Source organism: Oryctolagus cuniculus, chromosome 1 (genome assembly GCF_051225735.1).
Source record: "Oryctolagus cuniculus isolate XC-2025 breed Fujian yellow rabbit chromosome 1, ASM5122573v1, whole genome shotgun sequence".
Classification (NCBI taxonomy): Eukaryota; Metazoa; Chordata; class Mammalia; order Lagomorpha; family Leporidae; genus Oryctolagus; species Oryctolagus cuniculus.
Genome location: NC_142867.1, coordinates 154,370,260 through 154,396,778, shown reverse-complemented (window position 1 = coordinate 154,396,778; position 26,519 = coordinate 154,370,260). Strand labels below are relative to the sequence as shown.

The 26,519-nt window shown below is 43.6% G+C and overlaps 1 protein-coding gene across 3 annotated transcripts in view; it reads left to right on the top strand.

The window, feature by feature from the left end:
• The first annotated feature begins 620 nt into the window (after positions 1-620).
• The window catches only part of PCSK5 (proprotein convertase subtilisin/kexin type 5), a 442,208-nt gene continuing 416,309 nt past the window's right edge, over positions 621-26,519 (top strand). For 2 of the 3 annotated variants that reach the window (XR_001793338.4, XM_051858772.3), the window contains exon 1: positions 621-1,342. Coding sequence is in view for 2 of the 3 variants with exons in the window: in XM_051858772.3 (XP_051714732.2) it covers positions 1,151-1,342 (192 nt within the window). In the remaining variant the exon portion in view is untranslated. The remainder of the gene's footprint in view (positions 1,343-26,519) is intronic. The other variant, XM_008256582.5, reaches the window with a different exon arrangement.

Below are 26,519 nucleotides of genomic sequence, written 5' to 3'. Positions count from 1 at the left end.
TTTTCATAGAAACACCTTTCCTCAGTTCCCCGGCTGGAATTTTGCTCTCGCGTGGCTCTGCCTGCTATCGGATGCGCCGATTTCGAAAGTCAGCGGGCGCTGGACCTGGCTTTGGAGCCGTGGCGATTGGCGTTTGCCAGAGTCCACGCGATGTGCTGTCCTGGGTGGTAGTTCCTCCCAGGAGTAGAATGTGTAAAATAAACAGTTGCTGAAAAGCGTGAAGAATTAACGAAGTGAAAATCTCGGGTTATTTGTTGGGTAATTGACACGCCAGTGACCTCCTTAAATGCTTAGTTGTTTAAGGACGTTTAGGGAGAGGATGAATGAATCTTCTGGGCGCTTCACTCGCACCAGCGTGCCAATCTCGGTCTTTCGGAAACGGGCGGCGGAAGAATACAAATCCTGTAACGAAGAGAGGGGAAAAAAGGGGTTAAATCAAGACCCCGGAGCTCCCCTCCGTGTCATTTGAGAAGACTCGCTTGCCTCGGCCGCCCGGGACTCGGGAGATTACAGCGGGAGAACGCGGAGGCGCTAGGACCCGGCTGGCGCTTGGCCGCGGCCTCTCTCGAGAGGGCGGAGGAGGGGGATGTGGGAAAGGAGGGGTGTTGAAGGGGGCGGGGGGAGTCATTTATGCAGAGCAGGCGCTGCTGCCATTGCCACTCTCACTCCCCGCGCGCTGCTCGGTGCCGGAGAGAGCGCAGGGAGCCAGCCAGCGAGCGCTCGGAGCCCGGGCCAGCAGAGGGGGCGCCCGGCCGCTGGCTGCACTGCCCCCGCCGGCCGACTTCGCCGCTCTTGGGGGCCCAGGAAGGAGCAAGAGGCAGTCGGGGAGTCCCGGAGCCCGGCCGGAGAGACCCAACTGCGGAGGGCGCCCGCCCTGCGCCGGAGCCGAGGAGCGCCGGCTGACCGCCCCGCGGGCTGGAGAGCGGGGAGCTCTGGGTCTCCGCAGCCCCAGGGATGGTCTAGGAGCCGGCGAGAGGTCCGCTGCTTTGCTCCCTGTCGGCGCTCGCCGCCTCCTGCCGATCGCCTGGGGCTGCGAGCCGCGGGGCTGCGCGCCGGGGCGGCCCAGGCCGAAGTTAGTTGTGCGCGCCGCTCAGCGCGCAGAGCCAGCGAGCGAGCGAGCGAGGGAGAGAGGCAGCGAGGCGCCGGGACCATGGGCTGGGGGAACCTCTGTTGCTGCCCGGGACGACTGGACCTGCTGTGCGTGCTAGCGCTGCTCGGGGGCTGCCTGCTCCCGGTGTGCCGGACGCGCGTCTACACCAACCACTGGGCAGTCAAAATCTCCGGCGGCTTCGCGGAGGCCGACCGCATCGCCAGCAAGTACGGATTCCTCAACATAGGACAGGTAAGGAACGCCAGGCTGGCCGGGCCCTGGGTCCTGAAGCCGCTGGGTGCTCCTTGTCCCCTCGCGGCGCCCCCTCCCCCTCTTCCAGATGCTCCTGCAGCTGTTGCCGAACTCTCGGGCGATGCTCTCTTGCTCGTGCGCGCGCTCACATACACACACGCACACGGCCCGAAGTCGGCGGGGCTTGTGTTTTGTTTACTCGTGTTTGGCAAGCCACACGGGACAGGTAGGGTCTCTGGAAAAAAAAAAAAATCTGAGGTGACTCCGTGGCGGTATCAGACCTGGCGGGACCTTGTGGACTGCAAAGTCTGGTAGCGCTGGTGGCCTGAGGGAAAAGTCTCAGCGGGTGGGGTGAGCGCTTTTGAGGGGTGAGTGCGCCCTTGGCCCCGGCCGGCCAGGGACATCCTTTCCTGCTCCGACCTGAATGCTGCCCAGAAAGTAGTTTCCTCTTACCGAGCTGCGGGTCCACTGGGCGCCGGAGTCGCCGGAGCGCGGGGACTGGAGCTTTAGCGGAGGCGGGAAAAGGGGGGTCAGAGGGGGCGGGACCTGGTGCGAGCGCAGATTTGGGGGAGACCTCCCCGCTGCCGCGCCGGGCGCAGGTTCGACCCTCATGGGGGTGCTTCCGGCGGGGGCGGGGGGGCGGTGGGCAACTTACAAAGCGCGTAGACCGCGTTTTGCTCCTGGGAAAACGGGGAAGCTGCCCCCGGGCGGGACCGGCCCGGCGGGCCCGGGGCGGGCAGCAGAAGCGCGGGGTTTTTGTGGGGTGTCGCCCGCGGGCTTTCGGTAGAGTTACCGTGCTGAAGGGAAATGCCAGCTCACTGAGGGGATGCTGTGGGGTGATTTAGAGGTAGGACGGGTAAAGGGACTTGGCTGCCACGTTCTCTTCTCCCCAGCACCCCAGTCTCCCCCCACGTCCGTATGAGAAATGGGGGTGGAGAAGGCTGTGGAACTGTGTCCCAGAAAGCGCCCTTGCCTCCAGGGAGCTCCCCCCGGGCTGGCCGAGGAAGGGACCTTGGCCAAGCTTCAGCGAGATTCTGCCGGGGTGGGCGAAGAGGGTGAAGGGGGCGCCCTTTCCTCAAGGGACACGCACCCTGTGTGTGTGCTCTGCCAGCCAAAGCCGAGAGGAAGGAGCCAGCCGGTGCCTCTGGGGCAGGAGAGCACGGGTGGTGTCTGATGCTCTGACGCTCCCAATCCAGGAACTCGGGGAGCCCTGGGCGTTGCGGGGTGGGGGTGGGGGGCGAGGGGAGCAGCGCCCGGAGAGCTGCTGTCGCCGCGGTTAGGAGGAGCTAGGGAGCGCGGGAAGGTTCAGGTGAGCGGCAGCGCTAGGTCTCGCTCGCAGCCCGCACAGAGAAGGGAGGGCGCACTCCAGAGAAGCCGATTTTGTTGGAGCAGGAAGACAGGGGCCAGGGGCACGGAATGGATACTCTGCGGGCTACACGTCCGCCGCGGCTCCTCCCCTCCCCCGCCCTCGAGGAAGTTGCGGGACCCGCCAGATTTTGTTGCCCGCGTGCCTGTCATCTGCACAAGGCTTGTTAGGCTTCTGCTGGCTTCCTTCCTTGTCTCTTGGAGAAAAACCCCGGGTCCGTTTCGGTCTTTTGATTTGGACTTAAGAGTTGAGCGCTGCACCCATCTCGGGAATGTAACCAGGAAGGCTGGCCCTGAAAGTACAGTAGTGGGGGAAATCTTCCCAGAGACTCACATCCCACATTCTTCAACAACTCCCCTATGCCAGGCAAATTTGGAAGGAGTTCCTTGAAGATATGCCTCTTTATTAATTGCCAAACGACCCTGGCCTGTGACTTACCGCGGGACAAGAAATCAAGGCTCTTGGGGGTTGAACTCCAACAGGGCCGCCCAGAGAGACAGTGGCAAAGCCTTGATTCAGTTCTTAGGCTCTCTGTGTGAGGGTTTTCTAGGGAATCTTCGTTTCCTAAGACTCTTGATTTAATAGCTCCTGCAGCCATGATTCCTAATTGGCAGATACTTAGTTCAATCAAACCTGGACTGCATGGCCCTAGGGTGCTTTCAGGACCTGCAGTGGCAGAAGCTCCTATATCTTTCTGTATTCACTGAGTACAACTTAAATAATGCAGAATCTGGCATAGTGTGAGGGAGCAATTGTCCCCCAACCCACAGTTACATAAGCAACCATTACAGTACCCTGCAACCCTGCCTTAGAGAGAAGAACCATGCCTTTTCATTTAAACAGTGATAGTAAGGAGGTTTATATCCAGATCACACCAAGTCTTGTTTATTGTGGTTTTTATAGCACAAATGAGGACAGTTTGTGAGCACAGAGGTTACAGAAGACTCCTTGAATTGATGCCATAGCCAGTGTAAAAAGATCAGCTATTCCAGGGCGTAAAGCATTTCCTCTGGAGATCAAAGGAGCATAAGCCCAGCCTAAACCTTTGGGGTGGCAAATTGAGTTCATACGTGCAGTCTCCTTGTACTGTAAGGACCAAATGTTTTTCTTATTCCTCCTTTACTGCTCTGACCTTTTAACACTGTAGACATCCTTTTGTTATTCTTTCTTTCCATCAATAAACCAGCTGTGATTGAGGGCACTAACTAATTTGCAAATGCCTCTGGAATGCTCTCCTGGTTTTAACCCATTTGGGTTTAGGGTCTCATCTCCTGTGTCACAAATTGAAACTAAAACTTGCTATTATTTCTGAAGTCGTTTACCCTCCTGGTTGCATTTTGGATATCTTGATTATCAAAATATTCTAGATCATATAGGGAATTTTCACCACAGTAAAGGTGAAGTTTTGATCATCTACTCAGAATATCAATGTAAAGTTTTGTGTAGGCTTTTAACATTTAAAGTTCCCCAGATGTAAAATTTCTGGCCAAGAGATTTCTGTAGAGAAGAATAGGTGTGCTTCTTCTGTTCATGGAATATAGAATGTAGAGGGTAACACAGGCAGCAAGGAAACAAACAGGCAAAAGCAACATGCTTGATTTCTAGAAGGGGATTGTAATGAGAGTTTCCTTGCTGTGGTGATAGAGATAGCATTATGTTTTGATAGAGTTTACAAGATGTTTATATTTTGTGAATGGTTATGCCTTGAAATTCTGAAATGATTCCTCACCATAATCATTTTAGTAGTTTTTGTCATGTCAGCACATAGGATATTTTGCTTGGTATTAATGTTAGCTCTAGAATGCCCTGCTTCTCTTTGCCTACAAGTTCTAAGTCCAGTCCCTCTTGGTGAAACTAGTAGCAAGAGCACCTGCTGGATCGTTCCAGAAAAGCAGGTGTGCAGGCCACTGGAAGGAGGAAGGAGCCTTTGCCCTCCCTCACTAATCCTGGGCTCCAACCCTCTGAGCTAACAGTCTATTGGCTAAGGAATGGAAGTGGCATAAAGAAATAAGATTTGATATATTGTAAATTGTGGGCCTTCATTGGATTGTATCTACAAAGAAGAATTACTTTCTGTTGTTTCAATTCCAGGGGAAGGTCTCTCATGAATAGATTGCAATATGCAATAGCTGTGTTTATCACTCTGTGACTCGCTTGTAATCCTTGATTCCAAGCCTAAAATCACCAGTAGCAAAAATCGCTCTCCACACCAAGTAGCTTATCTTGACTCCCGAAGGCTAAAACCACATGTGAGCCATACTGAGGAAATATTTTACCTACAGCCCTCGTGGACGGCACATGCACTTGGAAATTCTGGAGAGACCACTTGCAAGTATGTGAAAGCAGGAAAGTCACTGAACTTAATAGAGCCCCTGTTCCTTCATCTGTAAAATGATAAATCTCTAGATAATAGAGTTAACTATGCATTGCTCAGTACATAGTTAGGCTTGCCCGAAAGGTTTCTTGAATCTAAATCTGTGGAGAAAGGTTGAAATAACTGAGATCCAAACTTTTTTCAATGTGGAGAAAGGAAGACATTTTTAGAATGGAAGATCAAGAAGATGCAATGGATGATCGGGGAAATAAATTTTTGATGGCTGAGTTAGAGGAGCTTTGTAGACAGGGAAAATGATTTTCCATTTCAGCTAACAACCTGAAATAGTTTAAAAACAATTTCCAATTGGAGTCTCAACAATTATGACTGATTTCCCATGACAGTGCCCACTTTCTTTATCGACCCTTATTGTAACTCATTTGATATTATAGGACGTGCTAGCTGCAGAGAGAGAAAAGGGAAGAAAGGTATCTGAAGAATCATTATTTTATATAACAGCTTACCTGGTTGTATTATGCTAAATCATATTTGAATGTGTATTTTATCTAATTCTGGACATAGCTTGATTAAAGTTAGAAGAAATATTTTCCTAGTAGGAAGGCTGGGGAAGAACCTTGCTCAAAGATGTCCTGCTTTGCTGACTAATTTGGACCTGTGAGTAGCAGGATGCTTGAAATGTTGATTTACAGTGTGGTAGAGGCTTCTAGGTGCTTGTGGATGTCATTGGAAATAGGGGCGATGGCTGGCCTGATGGGTTGTGTGGGACTAGACTGGTCCCTGACTAAATTCTTAACTGTTTTGTAAACAGAAGAGCAAATGGATGCTGTAGTCTCTGGTTGATCCCTGTGTGATATATTTGGCTTTGCACAGGCAGCTCTTCACACCCAGGAACCTTAACCCTGACCTCTCATATGCATATTTCTCATGATGAGGTAAATGGAGGGGAACCAGGACTGGAAAAAGCAATTCGGAGTGCATGGCCTGCTGGTGGTGGGTCTGTTGCATTAACCTCATGGACAAGGAATGGCTTGTATATGGCCATTAGGGATTTTTGGAGTCTATTTGAAATGAAAAACTACATTTTTGTGAGCCCAGGGGCAGCCACATTTGCCATATCACAATCTGTCATGGGCTCCTATCCAGAGGTCCTAACCCTAAAGGTCAGCCAGAGAAGCAGGGTAGTATGCTGGGAAAATGTCCAGCAATGTCTGACTCTTTGGCTGAGAGAGGAAGTCCTGACCCAGAAATATCCCCTGGGCAGGGAGGGGTGTTTTTGTTGTCGGTTCAAGTTATGTGCTGCTGTGTCTTCCGTCACTGTTCTGCTTCAGCCTGTATTATTCAGTTAATTCAGGTTGGATTCAATGACAAAGGAGCCAACTTTGGCTTCTTGACTGGTAAGAATGTCTGCTTGTGGATGCTTATGCATCTCAAAGATGTGTCTATGCACATACCTATTTGCATATACAAGAGTGCCTCAGAAAGTTCATGGGAAATGGTTAAAGTTTATTGCAGTGCAGAGAGTTTTGAAGGTCATGCATTTTTTTATATACTCACTTATTCATTTATTCATGATGTAGTTCCATTTCCCATAAAGTTTTCAAAATATCCTCATATATGTATATATTTATCTGTCAGTTTTTATTTTTATAAAAATAAAAGTTGCATGTTGTTTAGAGTGAGGTTACTAATAGTCATGAGTTTCGACAGGTTGCATCTGTACAATCTAAGGGTCTGAAGGGGGAATAAAATGTCAGTAAACTTTTCAGTTTGTGTTAATCCTGGAAGGAAAATGGGACTAGAAAGAAAGCAAGCCCAGAAGTCAAACTGTTAGAGTGAAACTCTAGAGTCTTATATTAATCATCTTGACTTTCAGTTCCTCGTTTGTCTCATTAGAGATCATTATACCTTCTGAATCCACCTCACAAGGTTGCTGGGCAAATCAGGTGCTGTAACAGTGAAGGTAGATCCAAAGGTAAAGCAAGACACAGGGAGCAGCATTAAGTGATCTATAAGGACGCCAAAGAGATGCAGAAGCTGCTCAGAGGAAAATAAGAGAGGACTGTAGCTCCTGGGGATTTCTGTAGTGAAACAACTTGTGGTTTTTCTGTGTCTCATGATTGCCCCAGGGGATATAACTGGGCCTGAAAGGGAGAAGAGTCAGTGTAGCCCTGATTGTACTATCTCCTAACGAGCATGGCGTTAGGTGTGTTTTTCTTCTAAGAGCCTGGACTCAGGTGTGGAGCTGGGACAACTGACATAAAAATCAACCAGCAAAGGCTTCGCACCTCCTAGTTGGACATCTTTGGTTTATAAGGCATATTTAATACGGAGGTTGCAGGATGTTTTATTTAAAGAATCAAAGCATAGTCTTCGGCCGGCACCGCGGCTCACTAGGCTAATCCTGCGCCTAGCGGCGCCGGCACACCGGGTTCTAGTCCCGGTCGGGGCGCCGGATTCTGTTCCGGTTGCCCCTCTTCCAGGCCAGCTCTCTGCTGTGGCCCGGGAGTGCAGTGGAGGATGGCCCAGGTGCTTGGGCCCTGCACCCCATGGGAGACCAGGAAAAGCACCTGGCTCCTGGCTCCTGCCATCGGATCAGCGTGGTGCGCTGGCCGCAGCGCGCCGGCCGCGGTGGCCATTGGAGGGTGAACCAACGGCAAAGGAAGACCTTTCTCTCTGTCTCTCTCTCTCTCACTGTCCACTCTGCCTGTCAAAAAAAAAAAAAAAGCATAGTCTTCTTAATTTAGTTGTAACATGAGGTTGTATAGAAGAGCAGTGGGAAATAACACTTAAACCTTAGTAGGCCCACGAAAAATATAGATGATAATCTTTCAGGTGTAAATATTGAGAATGCAACTGATACTACCTAAAGGAAGCTCATAAACAAGCAGATATGAAAATGGGAATTCTTGGTTTAAACAGATCCACATGTCTTTGTGCCCAGTTCTGAAGATAGAAGTTGAACCTTTTTTGGGGTTCTGATTTGTATTTTCTTCATGGAAACACATATTCTGACCTAACCTGACATTAAATAGTGCATAAATTTGTTTTGTTGTAGAAATATTTATTTATGTGATTATGAGGATGTTGTCCTTGATCCTTCATGTGATCCATTGTAGTCTTTTCATCTGAAGAATTTTGAATTCTGAAACATCTGGATTCAAGAGTTTCAGAAAAAGTAATCGTGGGACTGACTATCCAGCTGAAAAGACAATAGTAGTGCTAACGTCAACAGTTTCTCTGTTTCTGTATATTAGCTTTATTCTCAGACAGGCACTTTCCAAAGAGCAGCAAAGCTCATATGATTCATAGTATTAAAATTAACCCCTGAAAAAGATTCCAGTCAGTCCAGATCATTGAATGGGGTCCTGTCCCCCATTTAGCTCACTCACTTTGTCCACAGATACAGAAGTATAGGTCTGGTTGAGTCACATGTTCAGTCTTGAAAGGAGATCTTGACCTTTGATAGGCAGCTCACCAGTTAAAGTACTGTTCTTCAAAGGAAAGATGCTGTTGTTAGAATAGGGAGATTGGATGTGGGTTGAGAAAAAACCTGCTATAGATCAGATTATATAAAGCCTTAAAGGCCAAGGCTAGGGAGTTTCACTATTATCACACAGGGTAAAAAGTTTTACAAGAGGTCTTCAAAAAGTTCATGGATGCTGTGTATTGTGAAAAAATTGTTCATGGATTTCACAATTTTCTGTACCAAAATAAATTTACCTATTAATTCAGTTTTTCTACAAACTTTTTGAAGTACCTACATATTCATGATCCTTCAGAAGGAGAGACAGCAGCCTACTGATTTAACAAACGTGAGAATCTACCGGGTCACTTATAGTTCCTAAGTCATTCTGTGTTCTTAAGAAGCCAGGACCCAGGGCCAGTGTTGTGGCACAGCGGGTTAAAGCCCTGGCCTGAGACGCCAGCATCCCATATGGGCACCAGTTCTAGTCCTGGCTGCTCCTCTTCTGATCCAGCTCTCTGCTGTGGCCTAGATAGCAGAAGATGGCCCAAATTCTTGTAACCCTGCACCTGCGTGGGAGACCCGGAAGAATCTCCTGGCTCCTGGCTTCGGATCGGCACAGCTCTGGCTATTGCGGCCCTCTGGGGAGTGAACCAGCGGATGGAAGACCTTTGTCTCTACCTCTCTCTGTAACTCTGTCTTTCAAATAAATAAAATAAATCTTAAAAAAAAAAAAAAAAGAAGTCAGAGCCTTTGTAACCACAACTATCATCCAGTGAGACAAATGGTAATGCAGTCCTGGGCACCGAAGTGTGATTCCTCATGTCAGGGGGAAGTCTGCTGATAGCAGCAGCATACTCAACTGGAAGGGGCAGGGAGATTATTGTGTTTGTAAATCTTAGAGGTAATGAAAACAGAAACTGTAACAGTGAGAAGATTTGGATTTTTATGGAGGTGTATTCAAAAGGTCTTGGTAACCACATGGAATTGGGAAATGAGGAAGGAGGCAAAGATAGCTGCAAATTTTTAACCTTGTGACCATGAGAATGATGAGCTCATTTGAAGAATTTGGACAGTCTTCAGGAACATTTTTAAGAACAAAAAGATAGGCTTAGCATTAAATTTTGTTTTTAATTTTTTATGATATAATCTTAAAGTCTATATGATGTTTTGATATATATATTAAAAAAACTACCATAGATAATCAAATTAGCATAGTACCCCCTTCCCTTATGTGGTAAGGAGCACCTAAAATCTAGTCTCTTAGTAAATTTCAATAAACACAATACTTACATTAGATCTCTAGATGAACTCATACATCATTGTGAGTTTGTCATCTTTGATCTGCATCTCCCTGTTTCTTCTCCTTTACCACCCATCATAACCATGATTCTACCCTCTTCTGCATAGGAGACTTTTTTTCCAGACTCTACATATAAGTGAGATAATCAGCATTTGTTGGTTGATAGAAGGACGTGAAGACAGGAATGTCTGGTAGATGGAAGAGAATTGAAATCAGGAAAGAAGAAAAGATTCCACCGCCTCAATGTCTATGTAGCTACGTAAATGCATAAGATTGCTAAGAGGTGAAGCATGAAGAGAGAGGGGGCAGAGACTAGAAGACACAGGGCTGTCTCCATGTATGGAGGAAGGACGGAAGAAAGAAGGGCAAGAGGGAAGGGAATAAGGAAGGAAACAGGAGACAGGAAGAAGCCGTTCAAGAGTCGTGGGGTTTAAGGATGCCCCCATTAGAGCGTGTGCAATAGTCAGAAGTGCCGTAGGCAGAGTCCAGAAGGAAGAGATGAGTAACTGGTATGTTCTCAGCACCAATACTTGTTTGTATAGTGAGTGGAAGTTGGGTTGTAGGACAGTAGAGAAAGTTTTTTACTGTGCATCTGTTTCTCTTACTTACTGTCTCTCCACATTCTCTCCTGCCATTTCTTTTTTTTTTTTTAATTAAAAAAATTTTTTTTGACAGGCAAAGTTAGATGGTGAGAGAGAGAGAGAGACAGAGAGAAAGGTCTTTCTTCCGATGATTCACCCCCCAGATGGTTGCTATGGCCGACGCGCTGAGCCGATCCTAAGCCAGGAGCCAGGTGCTTCCTCCTGGTCTCCCGTGCGGGTGCAGGTCCCAAGCACTTGGGCCATCCTCCACTGCCTTCCCGGGCCACAGCAGAGAGCTGGACTGGAAGGGGAGCAACTGGGACAGAACTGGCGCCCCAACCGGGACTAGATCCTGGGGTGCTGGCACCGCAGGCGGAGGATTAGCCTAGTGAGCGGTGGCGCTGGCCACTCCTGTCATTTCTTTCCTGACAATGTCCTAGCATAGTTAGAATTCAAAGGTCTAGAGTTAAAAGAGTTTGAATCTTAACATTACTGGGGGACCTGAGGCAAGCATCTTAAAGCTTTCTGTGCCTCAGTTTCTTCATGTGTAAAAAGGATATATTTAGAGCATTTCCTTGTTGGGGGATTGGTTAAAAAGTAGTTGGAATAGTACCTGGCATGTACTATATACTCAGTAAATCTCAACTATTATATATCTTGTTTGGTTACTTAAATTTTTAAACCTGTAATCATTTCAGCCCTGTTTTTCACATTCCCTTTGCCTTGCAGACATGTCCAATATGCTCAGAAAAATGCTAGGTCACGTGCACGCATGTCCTTCCAAGGAGCTGGCGAGCTTCTTGAGAGCAGGGCAGTGTCACATTCATGTTTGTACCCCAGTGCCTGGAGCATTGTGCGGCACAGCAGAAGCACAGTGGGCACTTGGAGCAGCAGGAGGCATAGAGGGCTTCTGGGGACAGGAGTAGGTTCGGAAAGGAGGAGGAAGATTAGTACCTCTGAGACTACAGAGGAGTGACAGGTGAGTGAGAGTCTTGAGGAATCCATGCTGGGAAGAAAGGAAGGGCTCACATGTGTAGAATAGCCTTGATCTTCTGTCACTTGAGAGGTGAAGGCAGAGAAAGGGGCTTGTAAAATTGATGTCTGGGTGCTCCAGTGTTCTGGAACACTTTTAGGAAATTCTGATAAAAATCAATGACTGATCACTATAAAAAAATTGTCAAAGAGCAATGAGTTATTTGTAGCCTATACTCAGCGCTTGCTTAGGAGGCAATGATTAAATGAATGAGTGAATAGTTGAACTATTCTCTTAATGATTCTGTATTGTGCTTTTCTCATGAATTTTCACGAGATTAGAAAAGGACAAAATAGGGAGTTTGAATTTATCAGGCTTAGAAGGAAGGCAAAAAGAGATACTGTGGGTGGGAGTCAAACAGTTCTTGAATATCTTTGAAATGATTGGCCACAATGTCGAAGCTATGTGGGAGGAGGTAGGACCAAAGGAATAGGGTGAGTGGCAAGCTTTAAGTTAAAAAAAAAAAAAAAATGGTTGACCAGTTCTTTAAGAATGGCAAGAGTGAAAATATTAGAACCATCTGAGGATTTTGCTTTGTTATGTTTGTTTTTGTAAGCTACTGTTTAGAGCTGTTTTATTTGATGATAAGGTCAAAGATGTGGACATGCAGGTGGGCTGACCAAATGGGGAACAGGTGAAGGCTTGAAAGGAGTCAAGAATCTAAGCCTGGGGTCTTGGACAGGTTATTAGTGTGAATAACATTATGGGACCAAGTAATTTGTACTAGTGTACCTACTGGGAAGAGAAACATGAAGTTTGTCCTATATTTCAATTCTCCTTGGATAGATGTAGGTACTATCTCTACTTTACACATCTGTGTGCTTTTATTTGCACTGCATGTCCTGTACCAACTTAAGGGATAGAGACAGACACATGGGTGATTGCTTTAAACTCCCAAATGTGTCTTCTCATATTTGATTTAAAAACTGGAGATTGTATTGAGCACTGAATATAGAGGGAACAGTGCAAACAGAGAATATAAAACCAGAAATAATATTTAAGGATGATTCAGAAGTGTTGTCTGCCTTGTCACATTTGGGATTTACTTCCAGCTTAGCTTGTCACATAGCCTGCTTTCTATCCCTGTATTGTAACAGATAATTATAACTATAATTTATTCACATGTCATGTATTCTGCCCTTTACATACATATTTTATATAGTACAACAAAGCTTTGTTCTGAATCTATATTTTATGTATTCTTACTCTAAACTTTATTGCATCATAAGAATTTGGATATGTTTTTGAATGTAGGTTTTTAAAATTGCTTATGTATTCCTCTGTAAACAATATATAATATTTTCAGATTGCTCTATATAATAATAGATTTATTTTTGTGTGCATTTATATGTCAATTTTATTGTTAATTTAGGGTTAGCATCACAAAAGAAACATTGAGTTTCTATTTTAATCTTCTGTGTGTTATCTAAGAGGTTAATTCTGTCTTGAGAAAATTACATTTTGGATACCATGCCAGCTTTGAAACTAGTTAAGCTTTACTAAAAGCTAGTCTTTCCTTGATGCCTTTCCTAGTGAGACAAACTGTTCAGATGTGTGTGTGTGTGTGTGTGTGTGTATAAGAGCTGATATTTTTGTAATAAATTTCAAAGTGATATTTTCCTATACTGAGAAGCTTTCATAGTAGTAAAAATATACTCATTATCACCATATTGATATTCCCAAGTTTGTATCTTGTTTTTTCTTTTTTTAATTAAAGATTTTTATTTATTTTATTTGAGAGGTAGAGTTACAAACAGTGAGAGGGAGAGACAGAGAGAAAGGTCTTCTATCTATTGGTTTACTCCCCAAATGGCCACAATAGCTGGAGCTGCGCCAATCCAAAGCCAGGAGCCATGAGCTTCTTCCAGGTCTCCCACGTGGGTGCAGGGGCCCAAGGACTTGGGCCATCTTGTACTGCTTTCCCAGGCCACAGCAGAGAGCTGGATTGGGAGAGGAGCAGATGGGACTAGAACTGGCGCCCATATGGGATGCCAGCACCGCAGGCAGAGGATTAACCTATTATGGCACCTTGCTGGCCCTTGTATCTTGTTTTCTGTACTTAAAGTTCCTCAACCAAAATAAAGCTTTGTGATGGTCACTACTTTGAGTATTGCACAGGGGGAAGAGATAATTCCAGGCCTTTAATTTTATAAACAATTACCCATAACTAGAAGTTTAGAAGGATACTAGTTACTCATCTTGGGCCTATTCTAGTTGCATTCAACTAATATGTTTGTGAGAGGATCCCATTCATCAATTCTAAAGTTTCTAAAGAGAAAACTAAATTGCAGCCCACTTAAAATTTATTAAAGGTTAGCTTCCAGCAAAGACCTGTTTTTCTTTCTTTATTTTTTTTTTTTTTTTTTTTTTTTTTTTTTTTTTTTTTTTACCTTGGGGCTTCTTTCTACTTGGTTAGCTTTCATGAATCAGTTTAACAAATGCTGTATTTCCTGACTCATCACAGGAGGGTATCAGTGCTTCTGGGCTGGTTGAACACTCTTGGGAACCAATGAAGGGAACTCAGGCTGAAAACAGGTGACTTGAGTCACCCTTCTAGGTCCTGTCCTGCCACTGTCTATCACATGCTTATGAGCTGGTTACAAGTCTTCTTTATCCTGAAGGATTAGTTCTTTTCATTGTTTTATTTAAAAAGTTATTAAGTGCAGCATCAAGAAACTGAAGATAGCCCAATAGGAGAAAATATTTGTAAATCATATTGATGGAGGACTTGTATATAAAATATATATAAAAAAGCACCTCTTACACTCAGTAATAAAAAAAACAAATTGCTCACTTGAAAATGAGTACAAATGATTTGAATAGATATTTCTCTAGAGAAGATAAGTAAATGATTGATAAGCACATCAAAAGATGTTTAACATCCTTAGTCATCAGGGAGATGTAAGTCAAAACCTTAATGAGATACTAGTTTATACTCAGTAAGATACCTACAATCAAAAGACAAATAATCACAATAATTAATGAGGATGTAGAGAAATTGGAGCCGTCCTACACTGCTGATGAGAATGTAAAATGATGTGACCACTTTGGAAAATAGCCCAACATTTCTCAAAAGCCTAAACACAGACCTATGATATGACCCAGTAATTCCACTTTAAGAGAAATTAAATCATTTATTTGTCCACATAAAAACTTGTCAACAAATGTTCAAGACAGCAGTGTTCATACTTGCCAAAAAGTAGAGACAAATTATCAACTGAGGAATATATAAACATGGAACATTATTTCACAATAAAAATGAAGTTCTGATACGTGCTGCAATGTGAATGAACCTTGAAAATTATGAGCTAGGTGAAAGGAGCTAGTCACAAAAGGCCATATGTTGTAACATTCTGTTTATAGGAAATGCAGAAAACTGGCAAATCTAAAAAGAGTGGAAGTAGATTAGTAGTTACCTGAGGCTGGAAGGATTGGTGGAGACTGCGGAGTGACTGGTAATAGGTGTGGGATTGCTTTTGGGGAAGATGAAAATGTTCTAAAATGGAGTATAGTGAGTGTTGCAAAACTTTGTGAATATGCTAAAAATCATTGAGTAGTATAATTTAAATGGATGAATTGTGTGGTATGTGAATTATATTTTAATAAAGCTAATACAAATAGTTATTGAGTACCTCTATTTGTCAACCATTCTGATAGACACCAACATTTGCTCAAACAGAAGTTGTATTTTAGTGGGAGGTGATAAGCCTTCATGAAATGAGTAAGATAATTTCAAATGATCCCAAGTGCTGTTGGAAAACAAAATGTAGTAGTGGACTAATAAAGAGTGACGAAGGGTGACAGAACTCCTTTAAATACGTTTGTCAGGGAGGCTCTTTGAGGAGGATGCACTTGATCAGGTTCCTGAATGTTAAGGAAGAGCCAGCTACGTGGTGGTCTGGGGTAGAATGAGGCCTCTGCAGAGGAGATGGCAAATGCAGAGGCCCCTGTGGAAGAGAAGGTTGCTGGTGGAAAGGGAAGCAAGGGAGAAGAGGTCAAGTTTAAGGTTGTGGAAAATGCTCTAAAAAGCAATTTTGGGGATGTTATTTCTTTGTATGTAAGCTACCAGTAGTTCCCAATTGCCTATTGGATTCAAGCAAATTCCTTCTCTAGGCTTTAAAGGCCTGTGTCTACTTGTCCCTGAACTATTTTTACCATTATCTGTTCTACTCTGACCCTTAAAAAGTCAAACTGAATTTCTTTTTTTTAATTAAAAAAATTTTTTTTTTGACAGGCAGAGTTAGACAGTGAGAGAGAGAGAGAGACACCCCCAAGTGGCTGCTACGGCCGGCGTGTTGCGGCCAGCGCGCTGCGCTGATCCAAAGCCAGGTGCTTCCACCTGGTCTCCCATGCAGGTGCAGGGCCCAAGCACTTGGGCCGTCCTCACTGCCTTCCTGGGCCACAGCAGAGAGCTGGGCTGGAAGAGGAGCAACCGGGACAGAATCCTGCGCCCTGACCGGGGCTAGAACCCGGTGTGCCGGCGCCACAGGCGGAGGATTGGCCTAGTGAGCCGCGGCGCCGGCCCAAACTGAATTTCTAGTTGTTCCCCAGATATTGTGCTGCCCAGTGCTTTGGTGTATCTGTACACATTCTCTCCATTTGGAATATTCACTTGATTCATGACATTTCTGGAAATTTCATCTCTTCTTGAAGCCATATCCCAAATGTCATCTCATTTCCTCTTCCTTGCTCTGGAAGTATAGATAAAATATAAGTAGAGATACAATTGCCCTAATTTTTCAACTTATTGACTCCCATGGTAGTTTGCCCAAAATTCTCTTGGGGAATTTAGCATACTTTTCTTCCTTTCCCCCTTATGAGGGACTATATTATTACTCTGTAGCATGCAGCATGGTGTCTTGCTCTATGCAAGTAAACATTAAATACTGATTGACTTCTAAAGTATTTTAGACATGCAAAATAAATCTGAACATGGGAGAAAAATTACAAGAGTCACTAGGGAAGGCTAGCAGTGCACACTGTGTTCTGAAAGGAGCATAGTAAGTAACAGTGATCTGACAAGTCCATTTTGTGTGGACTGTATAAAATCCAGGCATCCCAGGAGTAGCCTGATGCTTATCTTTTAGTGATTCAGACCTTGGCGTTGTTAGCTAAGTCATTCTTTCTGATTTTGACTTCCATGAGCATTCTTAGTGTAAGAATCAGAGTACAGAGTGTGACGGCATCTGCCCTGAGAGCCAAGTCTCAGACTTCCTAAGACCAGGATTGCTTCTCCATGGATCCCAGTAACCCCAAGGGCTGTGCTGAATGTGATCATCTCCCTGGGGGTACCGGGGTAGATCTTGTGTTGATCAGAGCAGTGGAAAAAACAGCACAGGGTTCCTCCAATGAGGCAACTGGTCAATAGTGAGAAATGGCTTCAGATAGCAAATTTTACTGTTTGTGTAGAAGCAGTGGGAGTAGCAACAAATAATCAGATACCATATACTTGAAGGATCCTAAAGTTCTGTGTAAAACAATCAGGAGAATCTTGTGATTGTCAGCGTCTCATAGCAGGCCCTACCTGGATTGGGCATTTTGAGGGCCAAAATTCTGGAATAAAATCTGCATCAGAGGAAAGATTGCAGACTCCAGAACAAACAGGCATAAATTAAGCTTTGAAGCTTACTCCTTAAGGAGTGTCTTCAGAAATATCCTTGGAGATAGGAAACAAACTCAGGACAAATAGAACAAATATTCATTGGGAGTTAACTCCCTTTAAATAAAAGGAACGTTCTCTTGATTGGGTGACGTAGCTAGAAGCCAGACTCTCCATGGGGTTTCCTCATGTGACCTCTGCACCTTACCATCTCCAAGCCTCACATGGCCCAGCCTTCAGGCTTGGGGAGATGAAAGGAAGGATGAGTTAAATTTTCTGGGTTTGATGAAAGAAAGATGGGGTATATTTTTTGACAGCAGAACTGTTCCATTTTGTGATGGGCCTACTGAGGCCAAGGCCTTTGTTACTTCATTTGGACTGTTACATAAGTCCTGTCTTATCCTCATTTTTTCCCTCTTTCCTCTGCTCAAAAATACTTCTTTCTCCTCTCCTGCTCCTTTTCCAGTGTTCTAAACAACATTAAACTTAATTATGTTGACATCCTTTGCATTTGAACTGTCATGTATTACTTTTCTGCTTATTCTCATCACTCTCATTGCCTGGACATCTTCATGTTCAAATCTCACTCATTGTGCAAAGCTGTTCTCAGATGTCACTTTCTCATATCAAATTTACTGTGGCTAAAGCCTCCTTTGTTTAATATCTCACTGAACATTGTATACTTTTTATTGTCATCTGATATTTTAGTATTATATGCAGTTTAGACAGATAGATAGCTATCTTCTATTTTATCTGCTAGATAGTAATCCCCTTAAAGACAGGGTTTCTGTCTCCAGCCTTGTATCCTACATGGAACATCAAAGAGTGCTGTGTAGTTAAAATGCTCTCAGAAACATATTCTGAAGTGGATAAATGGCTGGGAGTAAAAAGAGGTTGAACATGTAAACAGAGTTCTGTGCACTGAATATTTATGGATCTCTTCCTGGCTGTGTGATAAGACTGAATTTCCCTATATTGGTGCAAAGTGTGGCTAAGAGACTCTTGTGGCCGGTGAAATGTGAGAAGGGACATGCCCCTTCAGTAGCAGTCAGTGAATGATTTGTGGTGATTTGTATCTGCCTGGGTGACTGGCAAAGCTCCAGGTGGTGGATTCTGCATTAGTCTGGGTCCTTGAGGGATCCGATAAACGGTACTCTCAGCCAATGCTCTGTGGGCATAGGATTTGAATCATAGTCACTGAGGTTCAGGGATTCATTTGTTATCACAGTGGGACCTTTCTCATCCTGGCTAATACAAAAGTTCACTCTCAATTGTTTTCTCCTTGCCTTGCACAGTAGGGACTAAGAGATGTGATGGCAGGAACAGAAAAGATTATAGGATGCTCTGGATGAGAATCCAGTGACTTAAAGGAAGACCCCAGTGATCTCCAGTGCACATTTTGCTTATTATTCAATTGCTAATTTTGTGTAGCCAACAAAAATGAAAAACCAGGAGCCAGATACTATTTGCAGATGTGTACAGGTGATTATGCTGTGTAGAGGAGATCTGCATTTCCTGAAATACACCTTGACTGTCCAAGGCCTTGACTGCCCTCAGCATTGCTTCTCTGTCCTCATGATACACACAGGCCTCCCCAGTTCTTTGGGTGAGACTTGTTCCATGAGTTCAGATAGGCCTGTTAATGACTGATAAGCCTCTTTAGAAAATTCTGGATTGATTTTTGCTTTTCCAGGAAGAGTGCATCTTACTATGTGGCAAGTTGTCTTTTATTTCTCCCCATCAAATGAAAACAACATATAACTTTGGTACTTCAAAAGATTGATAGAGAGCCCTCTTTCTGCTTTACCAATAGCACTTCCTTGTGCCTTCTCTGAGGGCCATATTGTGCTTTCAGAATTACAGCACTCACTGCTGCAGAACCCACTTAAATTTGCCACCCTGTTCCAGTGGACATCATGCGTTGATTGTTAGTCAACAGGCTTCACAACATGTGGGTGTCTGTGCACTCACTGATTCATGTGATGTGGCCACAGTGGGGGATACTTATCCGTTTCTTTCACTTGTGAGTTTTCCCTTTGCCATTATTCTGTCCTTCTACATTCATTGCAAATGTATTAGAATATCCATACTCTGCTGAGCACTATACTAAGCCCTGGAAATGTAGCGGTGTACTAGACATACATACTTACATTCCTATACTTACAGGAGTGTATTAACTTGCTTCAAATTAAGTCGTCCAGAAATCAGTGCCTTACCACCACAATCATTTTTGCATATGAGGCTGTTACTTGACTGGTAGGTTCTTCAGTCAACGGTGAGATAACTGGGGCCTGGCTGGTATTGAATAGCCTCACTTGCATCCCCATAGGTTGTCCTGGCTGAGGTTATGAGGAGGGGGTAGTTTGTCATGGATCTCACCATCTCTCAAATTAGCACAGACTTCTTCCCTTAGTGATGAGAGGTGTCCCAGCAGCCAGAGAGAGAGAACCTTAGTGTTTAAGTCCTTTTCACATTTCTGCTTGTGTCTTATTTGTGAACATTTCATAGATCAAAACAAAGTCACGTGACCAAACCCAGCTGTTTATCTGTTAAGAGAGGATTCAGGGAATTTGTGACCATATTTTTTAACCTACCACAGGGAGGCTGCTAATAATCCAAATGAATAGGAAACAAAATGCATGTCAGATGGTGATAAGGGCTACAGTAGGAAAAAGGGAAGGGGAAAAAAAGAGTAAACAGCAAAGCAGGAAAGACTAGAACAAGGGATGTCTGGAATTTTCTTTTTCAGATGTAAACAGGGTGGCTACGTGTAAGTCCTCATGTGAAGAGGGTGTTATGAGCAAATAGCTGACAACAATAAGGGACAGGAATGAGACTTATCTGGAGGGAGCACGTGGCAGGAAAGGGAACAGCATGCCCTGGGCAGGAGAGACCCTGGTATGTTGAAGTAGCAGGAAGACCAGTGATGCTGAGTGAGCAAGGGTGGTAGAAGATGGTGCTGAGAGGGAACTGGGGTTGAGGACTTGGTGATAGTTGGAGGTGTGGGTTAGGTCCCAGGCCTGATAGTTGGAGGTGTGGGTTAGGTCCCAGGCCTTATGTTGGTGATTTTTGCATTCAAGTCACCTGTGGATCTTGTTAAAATGGAGAATCTGATTCAGAAGAACTGGAATGGATCTGGACATTCAGTATTCTAATAAACTCAGGTGGTACCCCTGATGCTGGTGGTCCTGGGACCATACTTTTGAGAAACAAGTGCACAGCTCTTGACAGGCCTTGTCCAGTAGTATTTTCTGGGAGTGATGAAGGAGGCTATTAGGGCAGGGTATATATGTGAACTATTCTGTGATTCCTGTCAAAAGGTGATTGTTTATGGACTGTTTAAACGATATAGGTGGACGATGGTAATATCATCAGTCTAATACAGAGAACACACATGGTCTGCTTGTACCTTACCATAGCTTCAGTCATCTGTATGTCCTTGCTTAGAGAGCTATGTCCTTCTACTCTTTTGGTGAACAGCAAAGAGACCTAGCTCTGGACACCTCCTCACCCCAGTTTCATAACCGATCCATTCTAGAACAAACCTGCCCTGTCTTCTCTTAGTCACTCAAATCCTGATTGGAGCTCTCCTCTTAGTCACTCAAATCCTGATTGGAGCTCTTCTTAGCTCTGATTCTCAGCAGCTGACTTGAGTGGCTTTCAGTCATGTAGACACCTTCAGAGAGTCTGATTAACAGGGCTTTGGTGAGGCCTCAGGTATGCAGCTCTGATATCGTTTCCCATTGCTGCCTCGTGTATCCACTGTTCCCAGGGAGCTCAGTGCTTCTCTTTGCTTGAGGAGTCTGCTCTCCCTCCAACCACTCTGGTCTCATTCTTCTTTATTTTCCTCCCATCAAAACACATATATCATTAGCTCATTTCTAACCCTATTTTATTTGAAACCACAGTAGTTCAATTTTGCTAAATTATGGTTCTTTTCCATTTGAAGTAGAGGATGATCTTTGCATATCTACAAGTATGCAAATATTAAGTATTCGTTGATGTTTAGTGTAATGGGTTTATGCCTTTTTGTGCAATTGATACTGAAAAGTCCTGTCCACATAACAAATCTCTAGGCAAATATCAGGATTTCACCCAGGAAACAGGGTTCTGGGAACTTAGACTTGGTGATTACTTGGCTCCAGATTGTATATTTATGATAACTCTCAATGAGCTCATAAATACTTTTGTGCCCTGGCAGGACCAAAATACAGTATTCATTTGGAAACTTCCATCTCCTATCTCATTACCACATCTCATTATTCATAGTACACTAGGAACCAATATGTAATATGCAATGCACAGTCCATAACTGTCTGGTGAATAGCACAGTTGTAATTTGGTGTTACAAGTAAACATTTAGAAATAAATAAGCACATATTTTTGGCATTTTTTTTATTTGGTAATATACAAGAAACCTCAAAATATATTTATAGAAGTGGCCTGGGTTGTGTCTTGACCTCTGAGAGATCCTTCCGGAAGCCCTGTGTGATTCCTAGGAGAATGTGTCCTTTACCTTATAATCCACTATATATGTATATAAGTCTTATTTGTTCTTAAATGACTTTTGTTTTCTAATCAGAGGAGGAAATGAAGAAAAATGAAGGACAGTGCAAAATATTATCTACAAATTGTGTCACAAATTCGCTGTATCATCACGTCCCTGGAATGACTTGTCTGTGCATCATTAACTTGTAACAGACTTAAACTAATTATTAACTCAACCAGATGGATTTAGTTGTGTGTTATCACAAAAGGCTCTGAGATGTGAGAGCATGATGAAGTTCCATAAAATTTATTACTTGAATCTTGCTGGATCCAGCATTCCATGAGGCATTGCCTTTTGCTCCCACATCACCCCAACATCATTGCATTGTATTTAGTTATTACTGTTGGGAAGAAACTGTGTGTGTGTGTGTTTGTGTGTGTGTGTATTAATTAGTGGTAGTTGATTGTCTTGAAAGAAATGTCACTTCCATTCTTTAAAAGAACCCTAATATTAACCTTCTAAAATATAAATGCCTATTAGATATCTAGATCTGTTGGGTTTTGGGGTTGGAGGCAATGATGTTACCCAGTTCTTTCATTATAAAAATGAAGAGACTGAAGTTCTAAAGGAGGTATGGGTAGAACTCTGAATTGATACCTAGCAGACTAAGTTTCTGTATCCTCAAATGATGATTATGAAAATGACTCCTGAGAGTTAATTTATTAATAATATACAGAAGCTTCCCTAGTTATTTTTATCCTTTGTAGGGTATATTAGGGGGTTTCAAAAATTTTATGGAAAAAGTATATTATGAAAACAATTATGGAGCCGGTGCTGTGGCACAGTGGGTTAATGCCCTGGCCCGAAGTGCTGGCATCCCAAGTGGGTGCTGGTTTGAGACCTGGCTGCTCCACTTCCGATCCAGCTCTCTGCTATGGCCTGGGAAAGCAGTAGAAGATGGCCCACGTCCTTGGGCCCCTGCACCCACATGGGAAACCTGGAAGAAACTCCTGGCTCCTGGCTTCGGATCAGCGCAGTTCCAGCCATTGCAGTCAATTGAGGAGTGAACCATCGGATAGAAGACCTCTCTCTCTATGCCTCTCCTCTCTCTATGTAACTCTTTCAAATAAATAAATAAATCTTTAAAAAAAAGTAAACAGTTATGCATGGATTTCAACATTTTGGCACCAAAATATGCATCTTTTAATTCCATTTACCATTTGTTTAAATTATACACATTACTTTAAAAAAACAGATTTATTTTATTTATTTGAAAGGCAAAGCACAGAGAGAGACAAGAGAAAGATCTTCCATGTGCTGGTTTACTCCCCAACTGGCTGTAAGAACTGGTGCTGGGCCAGGCTGAAGCTGAGAGCCCAGAAATCAATATGGGCCTTTCATATGGGTGTAAGGGACCCAAATACATGGACCATCATTCACTACCTTCCCACATGCATTACTAGGAGGTGGGTTGGAAGCAGAGCAAAGGGAACTCAAGCTAGTGGTATCATGTGGGATACAGCATTGCAGGCAGCACTTAACCTCCTGTGGCACAACAGTGGCACCCTCACACATTTTTTAAGCTAATGATTGCTAGTAACTTTTGTATTTATTATATTTCTTTAGGGGGTGTGTGTGTGGGTGTATGTATGTGTGTGATATTGATCAAAGGAATTTTCATGTATAGTATGTGACACAATGGCAAATAACTTGATTATAGAGGCAATATTTATCCCTAGTTCTGTGAAAACCTGATTTTTATACTTCTTTCATTAAACTGCCTTGATAGGATATGAGAGATACTTTCTCCTGGCTTTGATATAACAAAAGGTCTGAAGAATAGTTTACATTTCTATCATGACAAATATTTGGTATTAATGGTTAAAGCCATTGCACATCTTGGTTGGCTCTTTGGAACCAGAGAACTCTTCACTGGGGCAAGTCAGAAGGCTCATCTTGAGTAAGATGGGCAGAGTTATCACATTTGCAAGTAAGACAAGACCAAGTGATAATGGGAATGCCTTTATCCATAGTTGCATGCCCAGGGCCAGCAAGCTAAGCTTGGCTTTCTTTGTCTAATCATGACTGTACTATGTGGTTTATAAAACAGCTTGGTGAGGGACAACTTGCTGCATTCATCATGTTGAGCAGTGTAACTTTGGTTTATAAGGCTGTGCAGGTTATGTGGTAACTAAAATAAAAAAAAGACACATATCAGCATATTTAATACAGTTACTGTAAGAATTCAAATTAATCTGACACATTTGAACTGGGAGTAGGAGCCTCTGGCTGCCTGAACCATTCTCCACCCTTGGTTTTTATCACTCAGTTTACTGGGTCTTTAAACCTATTTCATAACTTAAGCTACAGAATGTTGGCATGTTAGAACTAAGAAGAAGGAAAACTTTGGAAGTCCTGCTGTTCCACTAAATTACCTGCATCTCTTAGAACAATGAAATTGTAGCAATCAGGAGATACTCAATGTATGGAATAATAAAATAAGTCATGGATTACTTTTCAGTTCTGTAGAAGTCTGAGATGGATGCTTACTATATATTGAAAGCATTTTATTTTTATACATTTATCCAAATATGAGATATTTCCTCAGATAAGTGTATGTCTTCAGATACTGCAAAACTATGTAAACATTGCAATGATTCTTTTGGTAAAACACAGTATTGGGTTTATCTTTTATGTCAACAATAAGTACTTTGGGATGATAGAAGTGAGATACTTAAACAGCTCAATCTACTGTGTGAAGTACATTTTCTTAAACATCACTTCCAACTTTCTATTTTATGGGTATGAACATTTACTAGAAGACATAGTGGTTATTTAAACTCTCTTTTTGGGGTTTATTTGACATATATTTAAGACCAAGAAAGCCATGGAGATAAAAGCCAGTGAACTTTTTATGTTAGAAAAAAAATTAAATCTTGGCACTTTATCTAGGCTCAGGAATTATTGAGATAAAGAAGTTAATTCTAAAGTTAGGTTGGAGTTGAAACTTTGATAAAAATTGAAAATATGACTGTAAGCATAAATTATTATATTCTTTACCCTATATAGGTTTAGTCTATATAATTGCAAAAGTAGCACTGAAGTTGGTATCAGAAAAATCTTGTTTTAATCAGTTGCTACTAGTGTAATCTTAAGTAAATCTCTGAATTTAGCTGAATCTCTGGAAAACAGAGACATAATCCTTAACTTATTTTACAGTATTTGTATATTCATTCTATATATGTTTATTGGGTAACCACTATGTACCAGGCACTGAAATAGGTACAGGCAATACAAATGTATTTGGAAAGTTGGTACAGAAATAAACTGTTTGATTAGATGGAGAGTAACTGGGAAAGGCTGCTTAGAAATAGGTCAAAGAGGCCGGCGCCGCGGCTCACTAGGCTAATCCTCCGCCTAGCGGCGCCGGCACACCAGGTTCTAGTCCCGGCCGGGGCTCCGGATTCTGTCCCGGTTGCCCCTCTTCCAGGCCAGCCCTCTGCTGTGGCCAGGGAGTGCAGTGGAGGATGGCCCAGGTGCTTGGGCCCTGCACCCCATGGGAGACCAGGAGAAGCACCTGGCTCCTGGCTCCTGGCTCCTGCCATCGGATCAGCGCGGTGCGCCGGCCGCAGCGCGCTGGCCGCGGCGGCCATTGGAGGGTGAACCAACGGCAAAGGAAGACCTTTCTCTCTGTCTCTCTCTCTCACTGTCCACTCTGCCTGTCAAAAAAAAAAAAAAAAAAAAAAAGAAATAGGTCAAAGAGGACTTCTGAGAAATTGATATTTGAGCTAAGATCTAAAAAGTGAGATGGAATTAGAAAGTGGGAGATTGAAAAAAATGGGGAATTGCAGGCCAATGGAGCAGCAAGAACAAAAGTCTCGAGGCTAGAAAGGAGGCCAGTGGATTAGGAGCATAGCACGTGAGGGAAAGTGGAGGTGTTAGGAGATGGTATTGGAAAGGTCAATGAGAGCAGACCTGCTCTCATTATGGACCACATAAAGGCACTTTTTTTTTTTTTTTGACAGGCAGAGTGGATAGTGAAAGAGACAGAGAGAAAGGTCTTCCTTTTTGCCGTTGGTTCACCCTCCAATGGCCGCCGCGGCCGGCGCGCTGTGGCCAGTGCACTGCGCTGATCCGATGGCAGGAGCCAGGTGCTTTTCCTGGTCTCCCATGGGGTGCAGGGCCCAAGCACCTGAGCCATCCTCCACTGCACTCCCTGGCCAGAGCAGAGAGCTGGCCTGGAAGAGGAGCAACCGGGACAGAATCCGGCGCCCTGACCAGGACTAGAACAAACATGTAGCCTAGTGGTTAAGAGGCCCGTGATGATTCCCAAGGCCTACATCAGAGTACCTGGCTTTGACTCTCAGCTCTAGCATGAGACTTCATCTTCCTGTAATGCAGGCCCTAGGAGGCAGCAAGTAATTGGGTTTCTGCCACCGATGTCAGAAACGTGAATTGAGTGCCTGGGTCCTGGCTACAGCCCTGGCCCATCCCTGGCCACTACAGGCATTTTGGGAGTAAACCAGTGGATGGGAGCTTTCTCTGACTGTCTCTATCTTTGCCTCTCAAATAAATAAATTAGTAAACAATCTGTGAAAAGCGATAGGTGGAAATTGACTAGTTTTATAAACAGATATTAAACAGTGTAACAGAGAACACTTTACAGATGGGAAATGTATATAAATATAAGAAATTACTGCTGTTTTGTAGAATAATATAGTAAAACAAAAGCCTGTGAGCTTATGAGTATTTATTCTGTTTATAAGGTTGTGAAGTTCTTAAAGTGGCACCACAAATTGTTCTGAAACATCCATAATCCAGAACACCTGGAATTGTTTTTGTGTGCTTTGGGAGCAAGCATATGAAAGTGAGGGGCAACAGATCTACCTTGGTAGTATTTTACTTAAAAACTGATGTTCACCTTTTGCTACCTTGAGCATACATCTACTGAAGAACTATGAGGGTACTTCAGAAGGGACCCTCCAAAAATGGAATTATAAAATAAATT